The sequence below is a fragment of the Bubalus bubalis genome, chromosome 1 (genome assembly GCF_019923935.1).
Source record: "Bubalus bubalis isolate 160015118507 breed Murrah chromosome 1, NDDB_SH_1, whole genome shotgun sequence".
NCBI classification, from domain to species: Eukaryota; Metazoa; Chordata; class Mammalia; order Artiodactyla; family Bovidae; genus Bubalus; species Bubalus bubalis.
This window is the reverse complement of record NC_059157.1, coordinates 145,035,292-145,055,853: the sequence shown is the minus strand read 5'-3', so window position 1 is coordinate 145,055,853 and position 20,562 is coordinate 145,035,292. Positions and strand designations below refer to the sequence as shown.

At 39.9% G+C, this 20,562-nt stretch overlaps 1 protein-coding gene across 3 annotated transcripts in view; it reads right to left on the bottom strand.

Moving 5' to 3' along the window:
* Window positions 1-20,562, bottom strand: part of WDR49 (WD repeat domain 49) — a 170,372-nt gene that overhangs the window by 79,372 nt on the left and 70,438 nt on the right. For all 3 annotated transcript variants that reach the window (XM_006077286.4, XM_044945189.2, XM_044945192.2), the window contains one exon: window positions 8,138-8,371. In XM_006077286.4, the coding sequence (XP_006077348.3) occupies window positions 8,138-8,371 (234 nt within the window). The remainder of the gene's footprint in view (window positions 1-8,137; window positions 8,372-20,562) is intronic.

The window sequence follows — 20,562 nt, the reverse complement described above, 5'->3', positions numbered from 1 at the left end:
TGAATTTAATTCAGATCACCATTACATCTATTGTTGTGGGTAAGAACCCCTTAGAAGAAATGGAGTAGCCCTCATAGTCAACAAAAGAGTCTGAAATGCAGTACGTGGGTACAATCTCAAAAATGACAAAATGATCTCTGTTTGTTTCAAAGGTAAACCATTCAACATCATAGTGATCCAAGTCTATGCATCAACTACTGATGCTTAAGAAGCTGAACGGTTCTATAAAGACCTACAAGACCTTCTAGAATTAACACCGAAAAAAAAAAAAAAAAGATGTCCTTTTCATCATAGGGGACTGGAATGAGAAAGTAGGAAGTCCAGAGATACCAGGAGTAACAGGCAAGTTTGGCCTTGGAATAAAAAATGAAGCAGGGCAAAGGCTAACAGAGTTTTGCCAAGAGAAAGCACACATCACAGCAAACAAGCTCTTCCAACAACACAAGAGACAACTCTACACATGGACATGACCAGGTGGTCAACACCAAAATCAGATGGATTATAGTCTTTGCAGCCAAAGATGGAGAAGCTGTATACAGTCAGCAAAACAAGACCAGGAGCTGACTGTGGCTCAGATCATGAACTCCTTACTGCAAAATTCATACTTAAATTGAAGAAAGCAGGGAAAACCATTAGGCTATTCAAGTATGACCTAAATCAAATCCCTTACAATTATTCAGTGGAAGTAACAAATAAATTCAAGGGAGTAGATCTGATAGACAGAGTACTGAAGAAGTAAAGACAGAGTTTAGCAACAATGTACACAAGGCTGTGATCAGACCATCCCCAAGAAAAAGGCAAAATGGCTGTCTGAGGAAGCCTTACAAATAGCTGATAAAAGAAGAGAAGTGAAAGGCAAAGGAGAAAAGGAAGGATAGATCCATCTGGGTGCAGAGTTCCAAAGAATAGCAAAGAGAGATAAGAAAGCCTTCCTCAGTGATCAGTGCAAAGAAACACAGGAAAACAACAAAACGGGAAAGACTAGAGATCTCTTCAAAAAAACTGGAGATTCCAAAGAAACATTTCATGCAAACATGGGCATAATAAAGGACAGAAACAGTATGGACCTAACAGAAGCAGAAGATATTAAGAGGAGATGGCAAGAATACACAGAAGAACTATACAAAAATGATCTTCATGACTCAGATAATCACGATGGTGTGATTACTCACCTAGAGCCAGACATCCTGAAGTGTGAACTCAGGTGGGCATTAGGAAGCATCACTACAACAAAACTAGTGGAGGTGATGGAATTCCAGTTGAGCTATTTCAAATCCTAAAAGATGATGCTGTTAAAGGGCTGCACTCAACATGCCAGCAATTGGGAAAATTCAGCAGTAGCCCAGGACTAGAAAAGGTCAGTCTTCATTCTAATCCCAAAGACAGACAATGCCAAAACATGTTCAAACTACTGCACAAACTACTGCACAATTGCACTCATCTCACACGCTAGCAAAGTAATGCTCAAAATTCTCCAAGTTAAGCTTCAACAATGAGCCAAAAAATTCCAGATATTCAAGCTGGATTTAGAAAAGGCAAAGGAACCAGAGATCAAATTGGCAACATCAAATGGATCATAGAAAAGCAAGAGAATTCAAGAAAAACATCTGCTTCACCGACAACAATAAAGTCTTTGACTGTGTGGACCACAATAAACTGTGGAAAATTCTTAAAGAGACGGGAATACCAGACCACCTTACCTACCTCCTGAAAAACCTGTATGCAAACCAACAAGCAACAGTTAGAACTGGAACATCCATGGAACAACAGACTGGTTCCAAATTGGGAAAGGAATACAAGGCTGTATATTGTCATCCTGCTTATTTAACTTACATGCAGAGTACACAATGCAAAATGTCAGACTGGATGAAGCACAAGCTGAAATCAAGATTGCTGGCAGAAATATCAATAACCTCAGATATACAGATGACAACACCCTTATGGCAGAAAGCGAAGAGGAACTAAAGAGCCTCTTGATGAAAGTGAGAGTGAAAAAGCTGGCTTAAAACTCAACACTCAAAGAACAAAGATCATGGCATCTGGTCCCATCAGTTCAGTTCAGTCACTCAGTCACGTCCAACTTTTTGCAAACCATGGATTGCAGCACACCGGGCTTCCCTCTCCATACCCAACCCCCAGAGCTTACTTAAACTCATGTCCATCGAGTCGGTGATGTCACCCACCCATCTCATCCTCTGTCGTCCCTTCTCCTCCTGCCTTCAATCTTTCCCACCATCAGTGTCTTTTCAAATGAGTCAATACTTCACATCAGGTGGCCAAAGTATTGGAGTTTCAGCTTCAGCATCAGTCCTTCCAATGAATATTCAGGACTGATCTCCTTTAGGATGGACTGGTTGGATCTCCTTGCAGTCCAAGGGACTCTCAAGAGTCTTCTCCAACACCACAGTTCAAAAGCATCAATTTTTTGGCGCTCAGCTTTCTTTATAGTCCAACTCTCACATCCATACATGACTACTGGAAAAACCATAGTTTTGACCAGACAGACTTTTGTTTGGCAAAGTAATGTCTCTACTTTTCAACATTTGCCACTCCCATTAAATAGAATACCATGCAGCTGTCAAAAAGAAAGAAGATATTCTGGGTAATGAGATAAATAAAATGATCATTAGGCTGTATTGTTGGGTGGAAAATCAAAGTACAGAGCAGTGTTGCTGTGCATATAACATACTACTGTTTGTGTAAAACCACATAATTAATATTCTTAAATATTAAGAATTATTATACACATCTATTTAAAAGTGAGTATACATATTTGTGACAACAAATACATATTTACTTGTGTATGAATACAACAGCCCTTAAAGGGTACTCATGGATCTCATGAACTAGTTGCTTACAGCAAAGGAAACTGGTAGGTAGAAACAGTGATAAAAGGAAATTTTTACTGTATACCCTTAGTCTTTTTGAGTTTTGTAACACTGAAATGTGGTATTCCTTCCAAGCAATCACTTTTAAATAAACACATATGTATATGTATACACACACGCATGTAAGTGTGTATATATGTTGGCAAGCAGAATATTAGTTCCCCAACCAGGGATTGAACCTGGGTCCCCTGCAGTGGAAGCATGAAGTCTTAACCACTAGAACACCAGGGCAGTTCCTTGATCTACCCTTAACACTAAGGCACTTCCCATGTCTTCAACAAGTGACCAGAGCTCATAGCCTCAATATTGACATGTAACCAAGTACAGCCTTAATCTGACCAGTGAAGAAAAGCCACATTAACACAAGTCACTTGGAGCCCAGCAGTAAGCAGGCAAGGAGAAAGTTTTCATCCCTGTTTATCTACTTATCAAGGAGAAACTCATTGATTTTGCCCTAAATACAAGCACAAAGAGGCATAATGTCTTGTAAAGTGGAGATAAATTTCCCTCAAGCTTGTCCATTTCCCTCTACTCAGATTTACAATTCCCATAGGAACTATGTATTGAATTGGTTAGACTCTCAAACATCACAATTCCCCCAAAATCGTGTGCAGAAAAGAGGACAGGAGATGCACTGTCACTAAAAGATTATACTTAACCCCATTTTAAATGAATGATTGACATCATGTTTCTTGTAAGAGTTGGTCCTCAAGAAACAGACACTACTCTGGGTAAAGTAAAGAAGGTCTAATCTTCAAATTTTCAAAGACAACATTCCATGGTGAATAACAGGAACAATGTCAGAGATCGTAGGAGTCCTGCCAGAGGCTGCCAGGCAGTTGCTGTCTGACATGTCTCTTTATATGATTAATGTGTTTACTCTTAAAGATTGGGTAACATAGTAAGATTCAGGAGGCAATTTGTGTACCAAATTATCTCATATACATATATTTTAACTTTGAAATTTATTCTTAAGATTTTGCCTTAGAGAGATAAAGTCATGAGTGTGAATATATTTATGCATAAAGAAATTCATAATAGCAAAATGCTCATCAAGGCAAATGCATCAGTAAATTATGATACACATACAGTGGGACTCTGTGCTGCTTTTTAAAAATGACGAAGGAGATCTACATTAGAAACAAGGAATTAATTCCAATATGTCATAGAATAAAATGTAGGTTATAGAACCATATTCAGGTGAAATAGTCTATGCACAGAGAGGTATTTAGAACATGTTGATGATATTTCAGCAATATTTAGTTCCTTATTTGAACTTTACAGAATTATTTTAATTTCTTGTAATAAGCAAGTATTGTTTTACAAAAGGTAAATTATTTCAATGGGAAAAATAATGAATATCACTGTCAAGATTTGATAATGCCTATTTACATTTAGCCTAACTATGTCCAGATGCAAAAAGCACTGAAACATCACCTGTTTTACAAAAGCACATCATTAGGATAAGTCAGAAATTTTCTCTTTTTCAGTTTAGATGATATCAACAAACACATTTTTAAAATTCCCCAACAATCATGGGTTTTTAAGAACAGCTTCACTTAAGAATTCTATGCAGACAGTTCATTAGAACTACCTCCAGGATATTGTGTGACTTTGATTCTTTCAAAATTGTGCATTCCAAGGACTCCCTTATCCTGTCCCAACTTGTTCTGCCACTAGCTGAGACTGTAAGCTTTGCTAAGTGAAATAAAGCTCACAGTCCATTTTCAAAGTCTCTGCATGGCTTAACATCACTTTCTTAGATTAGGATGTGAAGGTACCCAAAAGGCAGGAAGATAAGTCACAGAAATATGCCATGTCACTTTCATATAGGAATAATGGGAAGTTCTCATTGATGACCAAATAGAATGAAATAATAATAAGGTGTAGCAAAGTGTTGAAATGACAACATGTTGACATGTTTTCATTTGATTCAGATAAAGGGAAAGTATTTCAAAAAGACACCAAACCAAATAACCTAAGAGCACCAGCAGACTGAAAAAGCATGTGTTCCTTTTGAACTTAGATTTAGAAATAGCAACAATCGACCAAATCTAGAATTGAGCATTCGTTGCTGTTCAGAAGAGTGTTGGGAGTTGTAGGAAAATACGAAAGTGAAAGACAAGAATCTTTCCCTTTTATCAAACATGGGAGGAGAGAAAGTGAGAATTTAGGTAACTGTTTAGCTGGATAACAACTAGAAATGCAAGGGAGAGAGGTGTGGCAGAAGATGTTCCTGGACACATCAGATGCAGAGAGGACCGAGAGGAGTCCCAGAACTGAATGTTAACCAGCAAGAACTGCAGTGGCAGAGAAGAGGAGGGGCAGGAAAAACCACTTCCTCATCTCACGGGGCCAGAGACAAAGCCCTATTCAGGGGTCCCTCTGCCTTTCTAACTCTTTCCAACTTCTGCTTTCATATGTCACATGGGTAAAATAAAGAGTAAGAAATATCAATATGTAAATAAGGAAGAGGTGTATTAAAAGCTTCAACCTGAGAGGTTTGGGGGGACTGGGGCGACTTGCCTGGGCTGACTGCCTGGGAGAAAGGAGAACTACCTCTGAGAAGCAGGACACAGCAGGGCGATGGCTGCAGAGACAGCCTTTGCTACCGTCATCATGTCTATGCCTGCCCCCCAACACACAGACACACACACTGTTGAAAATCAATAAGCCAAAGCTTAGACACGGGACGTAGTCTGCCAAACATTTGAACTCTCTTTTCTCTCTGTGTTCTCAAAGCTTTGATCTTTTGATTTTACACTATTAAAAAGTACTGAAGAATCCAAATAGCTTCTATTTATCTGGGAGACAGAGATAGAAATAAAGACAAAAACAGATAAACACATATATTTGCCATATTAGAAATTTAAACTGAGAAATCGTTAAAACACATAAATACAAAAGCACATTGTGCCATCAGTCATCACATAGCCTCTAGGAAACACCACTGAACACTCATGAAACAATGAGAGTGGAAAAAGTGGACAACAGATTAATATGATGATGAAAATAGTTTTGACCCTTTGAAAGGGTCTGACTTCCACAGAAATCTGAGATCACACTGTGAGAATTGCTGTTCTAACCTCAAGTCTGTATTTTTCCAAGACTAGACCTTGGTTCATTGAGTGAATGGCATTCACAATCTGACTCTAAGCTCCCTCCACTGTCTCAAGTCTCCCAATATTTGCTAAGTACCCACAAACTAGTCACACCAGAATAAACCCTCTCCCTGAAAAAAAACGCATTGTTTGTGCTTACACAGGTGGCCGTGTTGTACCATCTGTCTGAAGTTACTTCATTCTCTCCTTTCAGAGGTTCCCATTGGAGATTTCAGGGCTCTGCTAAACTGTCACCCACTCAGCCCTAGGCAGAATGGTCCTCTTTCCAAGGATAGCACTTTGCTTTTTCCTCTCTTCATTTTACTCTATTCCATTGTTTCTTTGTGAGTGAGTCATGTGTCTGGTCCCCTGATATCACCCCACAATCCTGTAATGAGCACCTGCCCAACAGTGAGCTCTGGGAAGATTCTCTGTATCTGAATCTCCTTGAACTATGGGGGTAAAGAAACTTTGTGGTATGTGAATCTTTGATCCCTCATTCCTGGCACCTGACACTTGTTCAAAACAGTTTCATTTGTTTTATATAACTACTTTGAAATGATCAGTTATCACTGGCTTATGGGTCTGTGGGTGATATTGTTTCCTTTGTACTTGATTGCAATATATATTTTTTGCAATTATAAATGTTACACAATGTTAAAGTGTTTCTCCATAGTTTAGCTGATAATAGGAAACATTTCTGTATGATACACAACTCTATGTACTTTATATACACTTTAACATTGCATTTAATTATTTATACTTTTGATCTCAGAAATAAAAGAGGCATCAATATCCAACTCATGTGTACAGAGATTCTTTGCATGTAATATTCCACATGTGCATATTCTGTTGTTGCCTATAACTGGCATATCCTTGTGTTATTTTGGCTTTATCTTCATGTTCCAAATGGAAGACTCCAGACCTTCTTTGTGTCCTATTTCCTGAATGCCTCATGGAAAATTGCTCATCTTATGGTCAGGCAATATAGGATCATAACATCTACACATAAACTCAGCACTTTAACTCTGCAAATCTCAATTAGCAGAACATTCTTCTGGAAAGAAATATATCTCTCAGTGGCCACCAGGGAGCCAAATTAACTGGCTGCCTTCATACAGTTCAGTAAAACATTTACTAGGGGATGTTTCACCCACAGATGGAATTCAAAATGGATTGTTTTGTAAAGGACTTTTATCTCCTAGAATAACCAGCAGAGTATTTGAAGTAGTGACATGACACACTACTCATTACTAACAAAGGCCTTTCCTCCCGTGGCACACCATCTGAACTACTCATTTCTGCGTGGATGCAGAAGCTTCTGCAGAAAGGAAAGAAGGATGGGCTGGAGTTATTGTTTAATAGGCCACAAGCTGGATACTGGCTGTCAGCTTGGCTCCTGCTGTTCTGTGACTGTCAGGCCTGGGGTGATCATGGCCACAGACTAAGCTCCAAGGGCAATGAAAAGGATTGCTCCACTCCCTCCACAATACCCACAGGCTGGCCCTCCCTGTCCTCTAAGAAGGGCTGTGGTCCCTGTGGCATCTCCACTCCAGAGCAGCCCCTTTTCTCATTGACATGCAGGGAGCGCTCCCATAAGCAAAGGCTGCAAAGCATCATTAACGTGGTGGGGAGACAAACAACACTCGAGCTGCATACCAAGTGGCAGCACATTTAACAGAATCATTTTATTATGAATACATTCCGGGCCTGCCACAGCGAGCCACTCACCGAAACTGTGCCGGCAAAATGGATCTTTGCTAATTACATTTCATGCATATTTCAGATCTTTCCACAGGGATGCAGGGGGATGGTGATGGTGTGCGTAACAGGGAATTTTACAGCCAGGTTCACTTGCATTTGGCATCAAGAGCTAAACTAGAGGGTAACAAAGATAAGTTCAATTACATTCCATGCTGTGTTTGCTTTAGCTGGAATACTGCCTCTGAGTAACTCTATCAGTGCTGCTGTGGCTGCTGGTTGAAAATGAAATTACTCTCCAAATCCACCCGAATACACAGTCTTGCAGAAGAGCACACAGCTTAAATCATTTCTTTCCCACCTTTCCTTTTCTATATTTGTCCCCAGATTGAATTAAGGAACTGAATGTGGGCACATGTTAGGAGAGTGACAGAAAAGTATCGTTACCTGCTTCAAGACTGAATTGTAAAGCACACAAGTGACTGCTTTCTTGTGGCTTGTCACCCTCTTGCCGGCTTCACTTTTCATTGCCAGCAAAGCTAGCTGGTTATTGAACGAGATGAAGAGTCGTCCGTGGGCTTCATCAAAGTGGAAGAGACACCTGAAGTCCTGACTCTTGGGGAAAAAGCAAGAGATCCTCTGGATGGACAGTTGATGCTGAATATCCCAGAGTCTCAAAACCTGCAGGAAAAGTAACAGAGTCATAGGACTATGTCAAGAATTGTTCTAATTTTCTAACCAAATTTTCTCTAGCTCACCCTCAACCTCAGGCAGGCTCCCCATAGTGCTGTTAACTGTTCATCCTTATCTCATAGAACACATTTTTTGTATTTCCCTTCTCTGTTTCAGTATTTCCTCAAATGTAATCTCTTCTAGGGAAGGGATTTTGTTTTGTCTCAGTCCTCAGAAAAAATGCCTGCATTAAGTGTTTGTGCTAGGAAGAATAATTGTCTTCAAAGATATCCATGTGCTAATTCTTGGAAAATGTGAAATTGCTATCTTATATGGCAAAACAGATGTCATAAATTAAGGTCTTTGAGATGGAGAGATAATCCTGGTTGATTTGGACCAGTCTAGGATAATCCCAGGGCTTCCCAGGTGGCTCAGTGGTAGAGAATCCATCTGTCAATGAAGGAGATGTGGGTTCTATCCCTGGGTCAGGAAGATCCCCTGGAGATGGAAATAGCAATCCACTCCATTATTCTAGCCTGGGAAATTGCATGGACAGAAGAGCCTGACAGGCTATAGTCCATGGGGTCACAAAAGAATAGACATGACTTAGTGACTGAAATTTTTCTCTCTCCTCCTTCACTTTCATCAGGAGGCTCTTTAGTTCTTCACTTTCGGCCATAAGGGTGTGTCATCTGCATATCTGAGGTTATTGATATTTCTCCCAGAAACCTTGATTTCAGTTTGTGCTTCTTCCAGTCCAGCGTGTCTCATACTGTACTCTGCATAGAAGTTAAATAAGCAGGGTGACAATATACAGCCTTGACGTACCCCTTTTCCTATTTGGAACCAGTCTGTTGTTCCATGTCCAGTTCTAACTGTTGCTTCCTGACCTGCATACAGGTTTCTCAGGAGGCAGGTCAGGTGGTCTGGTATTCCCATCTCTTTCAGAATTTTCCACAGTTTATTGGGATCCACACAGTCAAAGGCTTTGGCATAGTCAATAAAGCAGAAATAGATGTTTTTCTGGAACTCTCTTGCTTTTTCCATGATTCAGCGGATGTTGACAATTTGATCTCTGGTTTCTCTACCTTTTCTAAAACCACCTTGAACATCTGGAAGTTCATGGTTCATGTACTGTTGAAGCCTGTCTTGGAGAATTTTGAGCATTACTTTACTAGTGTATAAGATTAGTGCAATTGTGCAGTAGTTTGAGCATTCTTTGGCATTGCCTTTCTTAGGGATTGGAATGAAAACTGACCTTTTCCAGTCCTGGGCCACCACTGAGTTTTCCAAATTTGATGGCATATTGAGTGTAGCACTTTCACAGCATCATCTTTGAGGATTTGAAATAACTCAACTGGAATTCCATCAACTCCTCTAGCTTTGTTCATAGTGATGCTTCCTAAGGCCCACTTCAGTTCACATTCCAGGATGTCTGGCTCTAGGTGAGTGATCACACCACCATGATTATCTGGGTCATGAAGATCTTTTTTGTACAGTTCTTCTGTGTATTCTTGCCACCTCTTCTTAATATCTTCTGTTTCTGTTAGGTCCATACCAATTCTGTCCTTTGTTGAGCCCATCTTTGCATGAAATGTTCCCTTGGTATCTTTAATTTTCTTGAAGAGACCTCTAGTCTTTCCCATTCTATTTTTTCCTTCTATTTCTTTGCACTGATCACTGGGGAAGGCTCTCTTATCTCTCCTTGCTATTCTTTGGAACTCTGCATTCAAATGAGTATATCTTTCCTTTTCTCCTTTGCTTTTCACTTCTCTTCTTTTCACAGCTATTTCTAAGGCCTCCTCAGACAGCCATTTTCCTTTTTTGCATTTCTTTTTCTTGGAGATGGTCTTGCTCCCTGACTCCTATACAATGTCATGAACCTCCGTCCATAGTTCATCAGGCATTCTATCAGATCTAGTCCCTTAAATCTATTTCTTGTTTCCACTGTATAATCATTAGGGATTATACCTGGATGGTCTAGTGATTTTCCCTACTTTCTTCAATTTAAGTCTGAATTTGGCAATAAGGAGTTCATGGTCTAAGCCACAGTCAGCTTCTGGTCTTGTTTTTGCTGACTGTATAGAGCTTCTTAATCTTAGGCTATGAAGAATATAATCAATCTGATTTCAGTGTTGACCATCTGGTGATGTCCATGTGTAGAGTCTTCCCTTGTGTTGTTGGAAGAAGGTGCTTATCATGACCAGTGCATTCTCTTGGCAGAGCTCTATTAGCCTTTGCCCTGCTTCATTCCGTATTCCAAGACCAAATTTGCCTGTTACTCCAGGTGTTTCTTGACTCCTACTTTTGCATTCCAGTCCCCTATAATGAAAAGGACATCTTTTTTTGTTGTTAATTCTAGACGGTCTTGTAGGTCTTCATAGAACTGTTCAACTTCGGCTTCTTCAGCATTTCTGGTCAGGGCATAGACTTGGATTACCATGATATTGAATGGTTTGCCTTGGAAATGAACAGAGATCACTCTGTCATTTTTGAGACTGCATCCAAGTACTGTATTTTGGACTCTTTTGTTGACCATGATGGCTACTCCACTTCTTCTAAGGGATTCTTGCTCAGAGTAGTAGATATGGTCATCTGAGTTAAATTCACCCTTTCCAGTCCATTTTAGTTGACTGATTCCTAAAATGTCGATATTCACTCTTCCCATCTCCTGGTTGATCACTTCCAACTTGCCTTGATTCATGGACCTAACATTCCAGGTTCCTTTGCAATATTACTCTTTACAGCATTGGACCTTGCTTCCATCACCAATCAAATCCACAACTGGGTGGTGTTTTGCTTTGGCTCTGTCTCTTCATTCTTTCTGGAGTTATTTCTACACTGATCTCCAGTAGCATATTGGGCACCTACCAACCTGGGGAGTTCATCTTTCAGTGTCCTACCTTTTTGCCTTTTCATACTGTCCATGGGGTTCTCAAGGCAGGAATACTGAAGTGGTTTGCCATTCCCTTCTCCAGTGGACCACATTTTGTCAGAACTCTCCACCATGACCCATCCATCTTGGGTGGCCCTACACGGCATGGCTCATAGTTTCATTGAGTTAGACAAGGCTGTGGTCCATGTGATTAGATTGTTAATTTTCTGTGATTGTGGTTTTTAGTCTGTCTGCCCTCTGATGGAGAAGGGCAGACAGACTGCCCTTATTTCAAAAAGTGAAGAAGAACTAAAGAGCTTTTTGATTAAAGTGAAAGAGGAGAGTGAAAAAGTTGGCTTAAGGCTCAACATTCAGAAAACTGAGATCATGGCATCTGATCCCATCACTTCATGGCAAATAGATGAGAAAACAGTATCAGACTTTATTTTGGGGGGTTCCAAAATCACTGCAGATGGTGATTGCAGCCATGAAATAAAAAGATGTTTACTCCTTGGAAGAAAAGTTATGACCAACCTAGACAGCATATTAAAAAGCAGAGACATTACTTTGCCAACAAAGGTCCATCTAGTCAAGGCTATGGTTTTTCCAGTAGTCATGTATGGACATGACAGTTGGACTATAAAGAAAGCTAAGCGCCGAAAAATTGATGCTTTTGAACTGTGGTGTTGGAGAAGACTCTTCAGAGTCCCTTGGACTGCAAGGAGATCCAACCAGTCCACCTTAAAGGAAATCAGTCCTGAATATTCATTGGAAGGACTGATGTTGAAGCTGAAACTCCAATACTTTGGCCACCTGATGTGAAGAACTGACTCATTTGAAAAGACCCTGATGCTGGGAAAGATTGAGGGCAAGAGGAGAAGGGGACGACAGGGATGAAATTGTTGGATGGCATCACCAACTCAATGGACAGGAGTTTGAGTCAAGTCTGGGAGTTGGTGATGGACAGGGAGGCCTGGTGTGCTGCAGCCTACGGGGTCACAAAGAGTCAGACACAACTGAGCAACTGAACTGAACTGAACTGAAGTGGCTAAACAACAATATAACCACAGAGAGATTAAAGTTACAGAATGTAAGATAAACTCTGCCTAGGGCTTCCCTGGTAGCTCAGTCAGTAAAGAATCCGCCTGCAATGCAGATGACTGGGATTTGATTCCTTGGTTGGGAAGATCCCCTGGAGAAGGAAGTGGCAAATCACTGCAGTATTCTTGCCTGGAGAATCCCATGGATAGAAGAGCCTTGGCAGGCTACAGTCCATGGGGTTGCAAGAGTTGGACACGACTCGGCAATTAAAACTACCACCGGTGTTCCTGGCTTGGAGGATGGACAAAAGGGGCTATGAACCAAGAGAGTTGGAAAAGGCAAGGAAACAAATTCTCCTCCAGTGCCTCCAGAAAATAAGACAGCCCTGTGAGTACCTTGATTTTAGTCCAGTGAGAACCAGGCTACAATTCTAACCTACAAAACATAAAAGGTGTGCTGTTGCAAACCATTGAGTTTGTGGTTATCTGTCAAAGTACCAAAAGAAAATGAATACAATCTCTTTCTCTATATAGATAGAAGAATAGACAATAGCTAGCTAGGTAGATAATATATGTATTTTTTATGAAACAAAATTCTTTACTGTCTGAGTCACCAGGGAAGTCCATTAAAGGAAATCATGTTCAGATAACACAGACAATTAAGGCACAAAAATGCCACACACATGGACAAGCACTGAAGGAAATGGGAAGAGGAGCTCTGCAGCTGCCAGTGTTGCCACTGTCAGTCATGGAGTAGAATTAACACAGTGCAGTGAGGGAGAATCAGGCTTTCCTGGTTGCTCAGAGGGTAAAGAATTTGGCTGCAATGCAGGAGACCCTGGTTCAATACCTGGGTGGGGAAGATCCCTGGAGAAAGGAATGGCTACCTACTCCAGTATTCTTGCCTGGAGAATTCCATGGACAGAGGAGCCTGGTGAGCTACAGTTCATACAGTTGGAAAGAGTCAGACATGACTGAGCGACTAATTCTTTCAGTGAGGGCGAGTCAGAATGAGAGGGAAAAACCCTTCCAAAGGGGGCTTCAGGCCAGTTCTAGGGCCGGACTTCTTCGGCTGTCATCTTAGCTCTGTCCCTTACTGCAGTGAACTCTAGTAAGTTTCTTTGTCTCTCTGAGTTTTTGATGTGATACCTACCTGAAAAATGAAAGGGAATGTCACTCAGTCATGTCCGATTCTTTGCAACCCCATGGACTATACAGTCCTTGGAATTCTACAGGCCAGAATACTGGAGTGGGTAGCCATTCCCTTCTTCAGGGATCTTCCCAATCCAGGGGTCAAACCCAGGTCTCCCACATTACAGTCAGATTCTTTACCAGCTGAGCCACCCCCTAGCCAGCTGAGGGAAGCCCAAGAATACTGGAATGGGTAGCCTATCCCTTCTCCAGTGGATCTTCCTGACCCAGGAATTGAACCAGAGTCTCCTGCATTGCAGGCAATTCTTTACCAACTGTGCTATCAGGGAAGCCTGGTACCTATGTAATCTGACCCTATAAAAATTGAATGAGAGCCCATGTCAAGCATTTGGCATGATGAGCTATATGTAGCAAGTGCACAATAAATGTTTTATTATAAATGTATTTTATTCCTTTTTATTATATAAATATTAGAACCTTAGAGCAGAAAAAGTTTCTTTCAAATAAACTAGTGTGCTTTATCCAGTGTGAGAATTATTTCTAAATTATCTATAAAAGATGGCCTCTTTACACAAGTGTTTATTACTCCATAAGGCAAGTGACCCTGTAGTTTTAACCTATTTTAAATCTTATACTCCTTTGGGGGAAAAAAATCAGTTGAAAACGATGGTGCATCCCCTCCTCTTAAATGCACACATTCATATATGAGCACAATATTCCATAGAATTTCTTTGGATACATAGATACACGAATCTCCCATGCAGATCCTGGGATCCCATGGGATAGGAATTCCTATAGCACTATGATAAGCCAAAGACTTCCTTCTCTTTTTTTTTTTTTTTTTTTTTCTTCAGCTAAGACAGCAAAAGAGATGATTTATTGTACACGTTACATTCAGCCACAACTGAGAAGAGAACTAGTCCATAGTTATCACAGGTCCAGGGCAATGGACCAAAAGGGACGGCTTTGATATGAGCAAGGTAGGTCTCGAAAAGGTGGTCAAGGCGATCAGAATGGCCACAGATGTTCCAGATCCATTGATAAGTTCTAGATAGTAGGCATGCAGTCCACACTTTGTACCAGCGTCCCTGGCCTCTGGCTTCCCTTGTTTCTGCTTCTGTGGCTTCCATGGGTGTACAAGTTTACTTGGACCTCTGCCTCATCTTTCTTCTTTTGCGCTTCAGCCTGCGCATTCGCTTCTTCCTCCACTTCGCTCTCATGGCGCAGAGGTTTCTCAAAAGATGGCGCTAAGGCCTAGAGAGACTTCCTTCTCTTTCCCTACTTATCTTTTCCCTACATCCTTACATTTCCTACTCTCTTTCCCTACATCTACATAAGTCTCTTCATACACTTCTTGTCCAGGGTAGATGACCCCCAGTTCCTTCTAAATCATAGCATCATTTGTAGATCCCACTCTTGATTCTCTCACTTTGTCGTTTTGCTTTTTTTTTCACTTTCTCTCCAGGGAGGTTGGTCATCCAGGCCTTGATAACTTTTTCTAAAAAATGTAATAAGATATGTCCATTGTGTAAAATCCAATAGCATTAAAATGTTTTGTTTTTTTTTTATCAATTCATCCCTCTCAATCCCAAGTCCCCATCCCCCCCACCCCCCATCTCAGAGACAGCCTTCTTTGACTCTTTCTGAGTTATGGTTTTCTCCATAACACCAAATAACAGCTGTTTGTGTGTATGTGCATGCATGTGTGCCTCTGTGAATATAGCATATATTAATTGTACATCGAATAACACTCTCTTCTGAAAGAAATATTTACTTACACTCCTATTCTCCCTTTCTCATCCCCTTGCCCCAATCTAAACATTGTATTTTTTAGTCCTAAACATTGTGTGTGTGTTAAGTTGCTTCAGTTGTGTCTGATTCTTTGTGACCCCATGGACTGTAGCCTGCCAGGCTCCTCCAGTCTCCAGGCAAGACTACTGGAGTGGGTTGCCATTCCCTCTTCCAGGGGAGCTTCCCCACCCAGGGATCAAACCCTTGTCTCCTGCGGCTCCTGCACTGGCAGGCGGATTCTTTACCACTGAGCCACCAGGGAAGTCCTAGTGTTGTACACTTTAAAATAATATACTTACACAATATTTAATGTACCATCAATAGAAGACAGCATATCTCTACTCACCAATATATAGCACGAACACCTTAGGGTCCCCAGAATTGGGCCAATATTTCAAGTGTGTTCTAACCACTGTTACAGACACTGTGACTTCTTTATAAACCCTATTTTTACATTAGCTGAATAAGCCATTCCAATATGCATTGCCCTTACCTGAGGTCCTGACTGAGTAAAACTCTAAATCTTATTCCCATGAATAAACAAGGCAAACATCTAATATTCTACCTTCAAAAATCTGATGTTGTAAGCTAAAGTTAGGATTTTTCTAGTTTCAAAGTAGAAGAATACAGTTTGAATCCTAATTATATTATATTGATAACTCCTCCCTGATTTGTCCACACATCCCATGGAATACTGTAAATGGTAAATAGATATTTTCTTAATTTTCTGAAGGCTATGGTTCATCTAATAACTATGTTTTTATCCAGCTCACTAAGGAAAAATATTAGCTAGGATAAGTCCAAAAATATAACACTTCCATAAACAAAGCTTGCCTCAACTTCTACATGGTTATTTACCCAATTGCAGATCTCATCTAATTCACAAGAAAATGTTATGAGGATTTTTCAAAAATCTTGCAGAAATGAGTATGCTTGGGGTAAACCGGATCATGGCATCCAGTCCCATTACTTCATGGCAAATAGATGTGGAGACAGCAGAAACAGTGTCAGACTTTATTTTGGGGGACTGCAAAATCACTGCAGATGGTGACTGCTGCCATGAAATTAAAAGATGCTTCCTCCTTGGAAGGAAAGATATGACCAACCTAGACAGCATATTCAAAAGCAGAGACATTACTTTGTCAACAAAGGTCCACCTAGTCAAGGCTATGGTTCCTCCAGTAGTCATATACGGATGTGAGAGTTGGACTATAAAGAAAGCTGAGTGCCGAAAAATTGACGCTTTTAAACTGTGGTGTTAAGACTGTTGAGAGTCCCTTGGACTGTAATGAGATCCAACCAGTCCATCCTAAAGGAAATCAGTCCTGGGTGTTCAATGGAAGGAGTGATGTTGAAGCTGGAACCCCAATACTTTGGCCACCTGATGCGAAGAGCTGACTCATTTGAAAAGATCCTGATGCTGGGAAAGATTGAAGGCAGGAGGATAAGGGGATGACAGAGGATGAGATGGTTAGATGACATCACCGACTCAATGGACATGAGTTTGGGAAAACTCCGGGAGTTGGTGATGGACAGGGAGGCCTGGTGTGCTGAGATTCAAAGGGTAGCAAAGAGTCGGACATGACTGAGCGACTGAACTGAACTGATGTATTGGGTAATGTATCCATTTACTAACACTTCTAGCAAACTTAAACTGACATAGTCAAACCCTCCCAGATAAAAAGCATTACCAATCCTTCTAACCCCAAGACTATATGTTTATAAAAGTACACTGGGTTTTCTTGGCAATAATATTTTTATTAAACAACTTATTCTAATTCTTAAACCTTATAATTTTTATTTAAAACATTCTGGCAACTCTCAGGCAAATGTTTATCATCAAAAATATAAATCCTATAAGAACTAAGACTTTCAAATATATTTCAAAGTGTTCTAAATATAATAGGATTGATAAGTTATTATTTTGAATGTTAGAGTCACAAGATTAAACACATCCATATCACTCTCAAACTCTCATATAACTTAAAATAGTTATATCCCCGTTGTTCAAAATCCTCTCTTGTTTGGTATGAATTTGTTCCTAAAAAAGCTGAAATTACTTTATTTTGGGAGAATTAACTTCATTTTAGAAAAACAATATGGGGCAAGATTGAGTATAGATTAACAATAACCCAACAATATTAATGGATTATAATTTCCCCAGAATAATTTTCCACATGTTGTTCAAATCATTTATATTGACTTTAATATTTTGTTGACATTTAGTCACATTTAATTAAATGAAAAATTAAAAATAGATGAGTGATAACCTCTACTCTATGACAGGTGAGTTCCTGCTATCAGCAATCAAAACTAGAGGTGCTTTTTAAAAATCATAGTGTGTATCTTTATTAATTTTTCTTAAAATTAATTTTTACTTTTCTTCTTTCCCTCCTTCCCTTGAAGAACCCTTAATTCTCATAATTAGTGATCCTACCAAGTTCCCTTCCATCTTTAACTATCTAGTTTTTCTTTCTACTAAGAACCAAAGCCAACAACATTTATATAGTGTCATCAATGTACAACACAGAGTTTCTTTTTTTTTAATTTATTTATTTTAATTGGAGGCTAATTACTTTACAATATTGTATTGATTTTTCCATACCTTGACATGAATCCGCCACGGGTGTACACGTGTTCCCCATCCTGAGCCCCCCTCCCACCTCCCTCCCCATCCCATCCTTCTGGGTCATCCCAGTGCACCAGCCCCGAGCATCCTGTATCATGCATCAAACCTGGACTGGCAATTCGTTTCACACATGATAGTATACATGTTTCAATGCCATTCTCCCAAATCATCCCACCCTCGCCCTCTCCCACAGAGTCCAAAAGACTGTTCTATATATCTGTGTCTCTTTTGCTGTCTCACATACAGGGTTATCATTACCATCTTTCTAAATTCCATATATATGTGTTATTATACTGTATTGGTGTTTTTCTTTCTGGGTTACTTCACTCTGTATAATAGGCTCCAGTTTCATCCTCCTCATTAGAACTGATTCAAATGTATTCTTTTTAATGGCTGAGTAATACTCCATTGCAACAGTGTTTCAGTTCTCCCAGAAATAATGTCATGGCATGTGACTTCCCATATGATTTTCATTTTTTCCTATACTTACATACTCTATGATAGTGATTATTAATCTTGACACTAAAAATACTAATGGTGTTTGAGAAAATGCTTATGTTTGGGCCCTTTTCCAAAACCAATTAAATTAGACTGTCTGAGGATGGGTCTCAAGCATGAGTTTTCTTTAATTTCCCAAGTATTTCCACTGTATTATACTTCAGCTTTTCAACTTGCTTTTAAGGTCTCTTTCTCTCAGCTTAATCAGTAATATCATGTGGCTTGGCTTTCAGTTCAGATCAGTTCAGTCGCTCAGTTGTGTCCGACTCTTTGGGACCCCATGAGCTGCAGCACACCAGGCCTCCTGGTCCATCACCAACTTCCGGAGTCCACCCAAATCCATGTCCATCAAGTCAGTGATGGCATCCAACCATCTCATCCTCTGTCGTCCCCTCCTCCTCCTGCCCTCAATCTTTCCCAGCATTAGGGTCTTTTCAAATGAGTCAGCTTTTTGCATGAGGTGGCCTAAGTATTGAAGTTTCAGCTTCAACATTAGTCCTTCCAATGAACCCCCAGGACTGATCTCCTTTAGGATGGACTGGTTGGATCTCCTTGCAGTCCAAGGGACTCTCAAGAGTCTTCTCCAACACCACAGTTCAAAAACATCAATTCTTCGGCACTCAGCTTTCTTTATAGTCCAACTCTCATATCTCTACATAACTACTGGAAAAACCATAGCCTGGACTAGACAGACCTTTGTTGATAAAGTAATGTCTCTGCTTTTTAGTATGCTGTTTAGGTTGGTCATAACTTTCCTTCCAAGGAGTAAGCGTCTTTTAATTTCATGGCTTCAATCACCATCTGCAGTGATTTTGGAGCCCAAAAAAATAAAGTTTGACACTGTTTCCTCTGTTTTCCCATCTATTTCCCATGAAGTGATGGGACCAGATGCCATGATCTTCGTTTTCTGAATGTTGAGCTTTAAGCCAACTTTTTCACTCTCCTCTTTCACTTTCATCAAGAGGATTTTTAGTTCCTCTTCACTTTCTGCCATTAGGGTGGTGTCATCTGCTTATCTGTGGTTATTGATATTTCTCCCGGCAATCTTGATTCCAGCTTGTGCTTCCTGCAGCCCAGCGTGTCTCATGATGTACTCTGCATACAAGTTAAATAAGTAATATCATGTGACTTGGCTTTAAAAGCCAGATAATTGTGCTCCCCTAATCAGCCTATATCTCTTTAATCATGAAAAATATCTCACATTAATTCTATTTTCTTTGCAAAATATCACTTAAATAACTATTTATTATTGAGAATTCTTGATTTTCCTCTTTTTTATGTTCATGTTGACTTCTGGAAGAGAATTATGCCACAGTTCAGAAAGGAGTATATTTAATATCATTTTCCATTCCAAATATCTTAGAGATGTTTCCTTTATTCTTAGTAGGGAAAATAAAGAACTGGACAAACACCCAGACTTAAAAATTATCATTGGGTAAATGATTATTTTTTAATTTATATTTTCCATAAATTCTCATCTAAACTGTACTTTCTATTTTCATCACAATACCTGAGAACTTGTGATGCTTGTCCAAACACAGACTTACTAAGTCTAGTCCTTGAAATGATTTATTCACGGCTCTTTATTTCATCTCCACTTTTATAGTATTAGGAGGAATAAATATCCAAGCTTGTGATTTTATATCAAGACAGAATTTAGCTTTTCACATAATGATGAAGACATCTTTCTACTTAATCTTTATCTTGCTACCACTTGATAATGCAGGATTATGAAAGCAAATCCAGTACAAATCATAACTAGCGCTAGAAATCAAAGATGGAGACTCCAGACATGCTGATCCTCATTTTAATACTACTCAGGTCTGTCAGTTTAGGTGTATTATATTACCTTTCCATTTCCTCATCTTTATACAGAATGGGCCCCTGCCAGCTTTGAAATTCTACCAATTTTTTTGGAATGTACTGAAATTGCTCGATCCATTATCTATAGTTTCCAAAATAACAAAATGGAAGCAGTTTCAAGAAGGGGTATTGTGAAAATTGGGTTAAAGAAATGTAGTCTAATTTTACTGAGGAATTTCTTTCTTCTCCCTGCTAGAGATGGGCAGAATCATTTCACACAGGCATAACAAAACTATAACGTTTGCAACCCCATGGACCTGAGCCCGCCAGGCTCCTCTGTCCATGGGATTTCCCAGGCAAGAATACAGGAATGGATTTCCATGCTCTCCTCCAGTGCATCTTCCTGACCTAG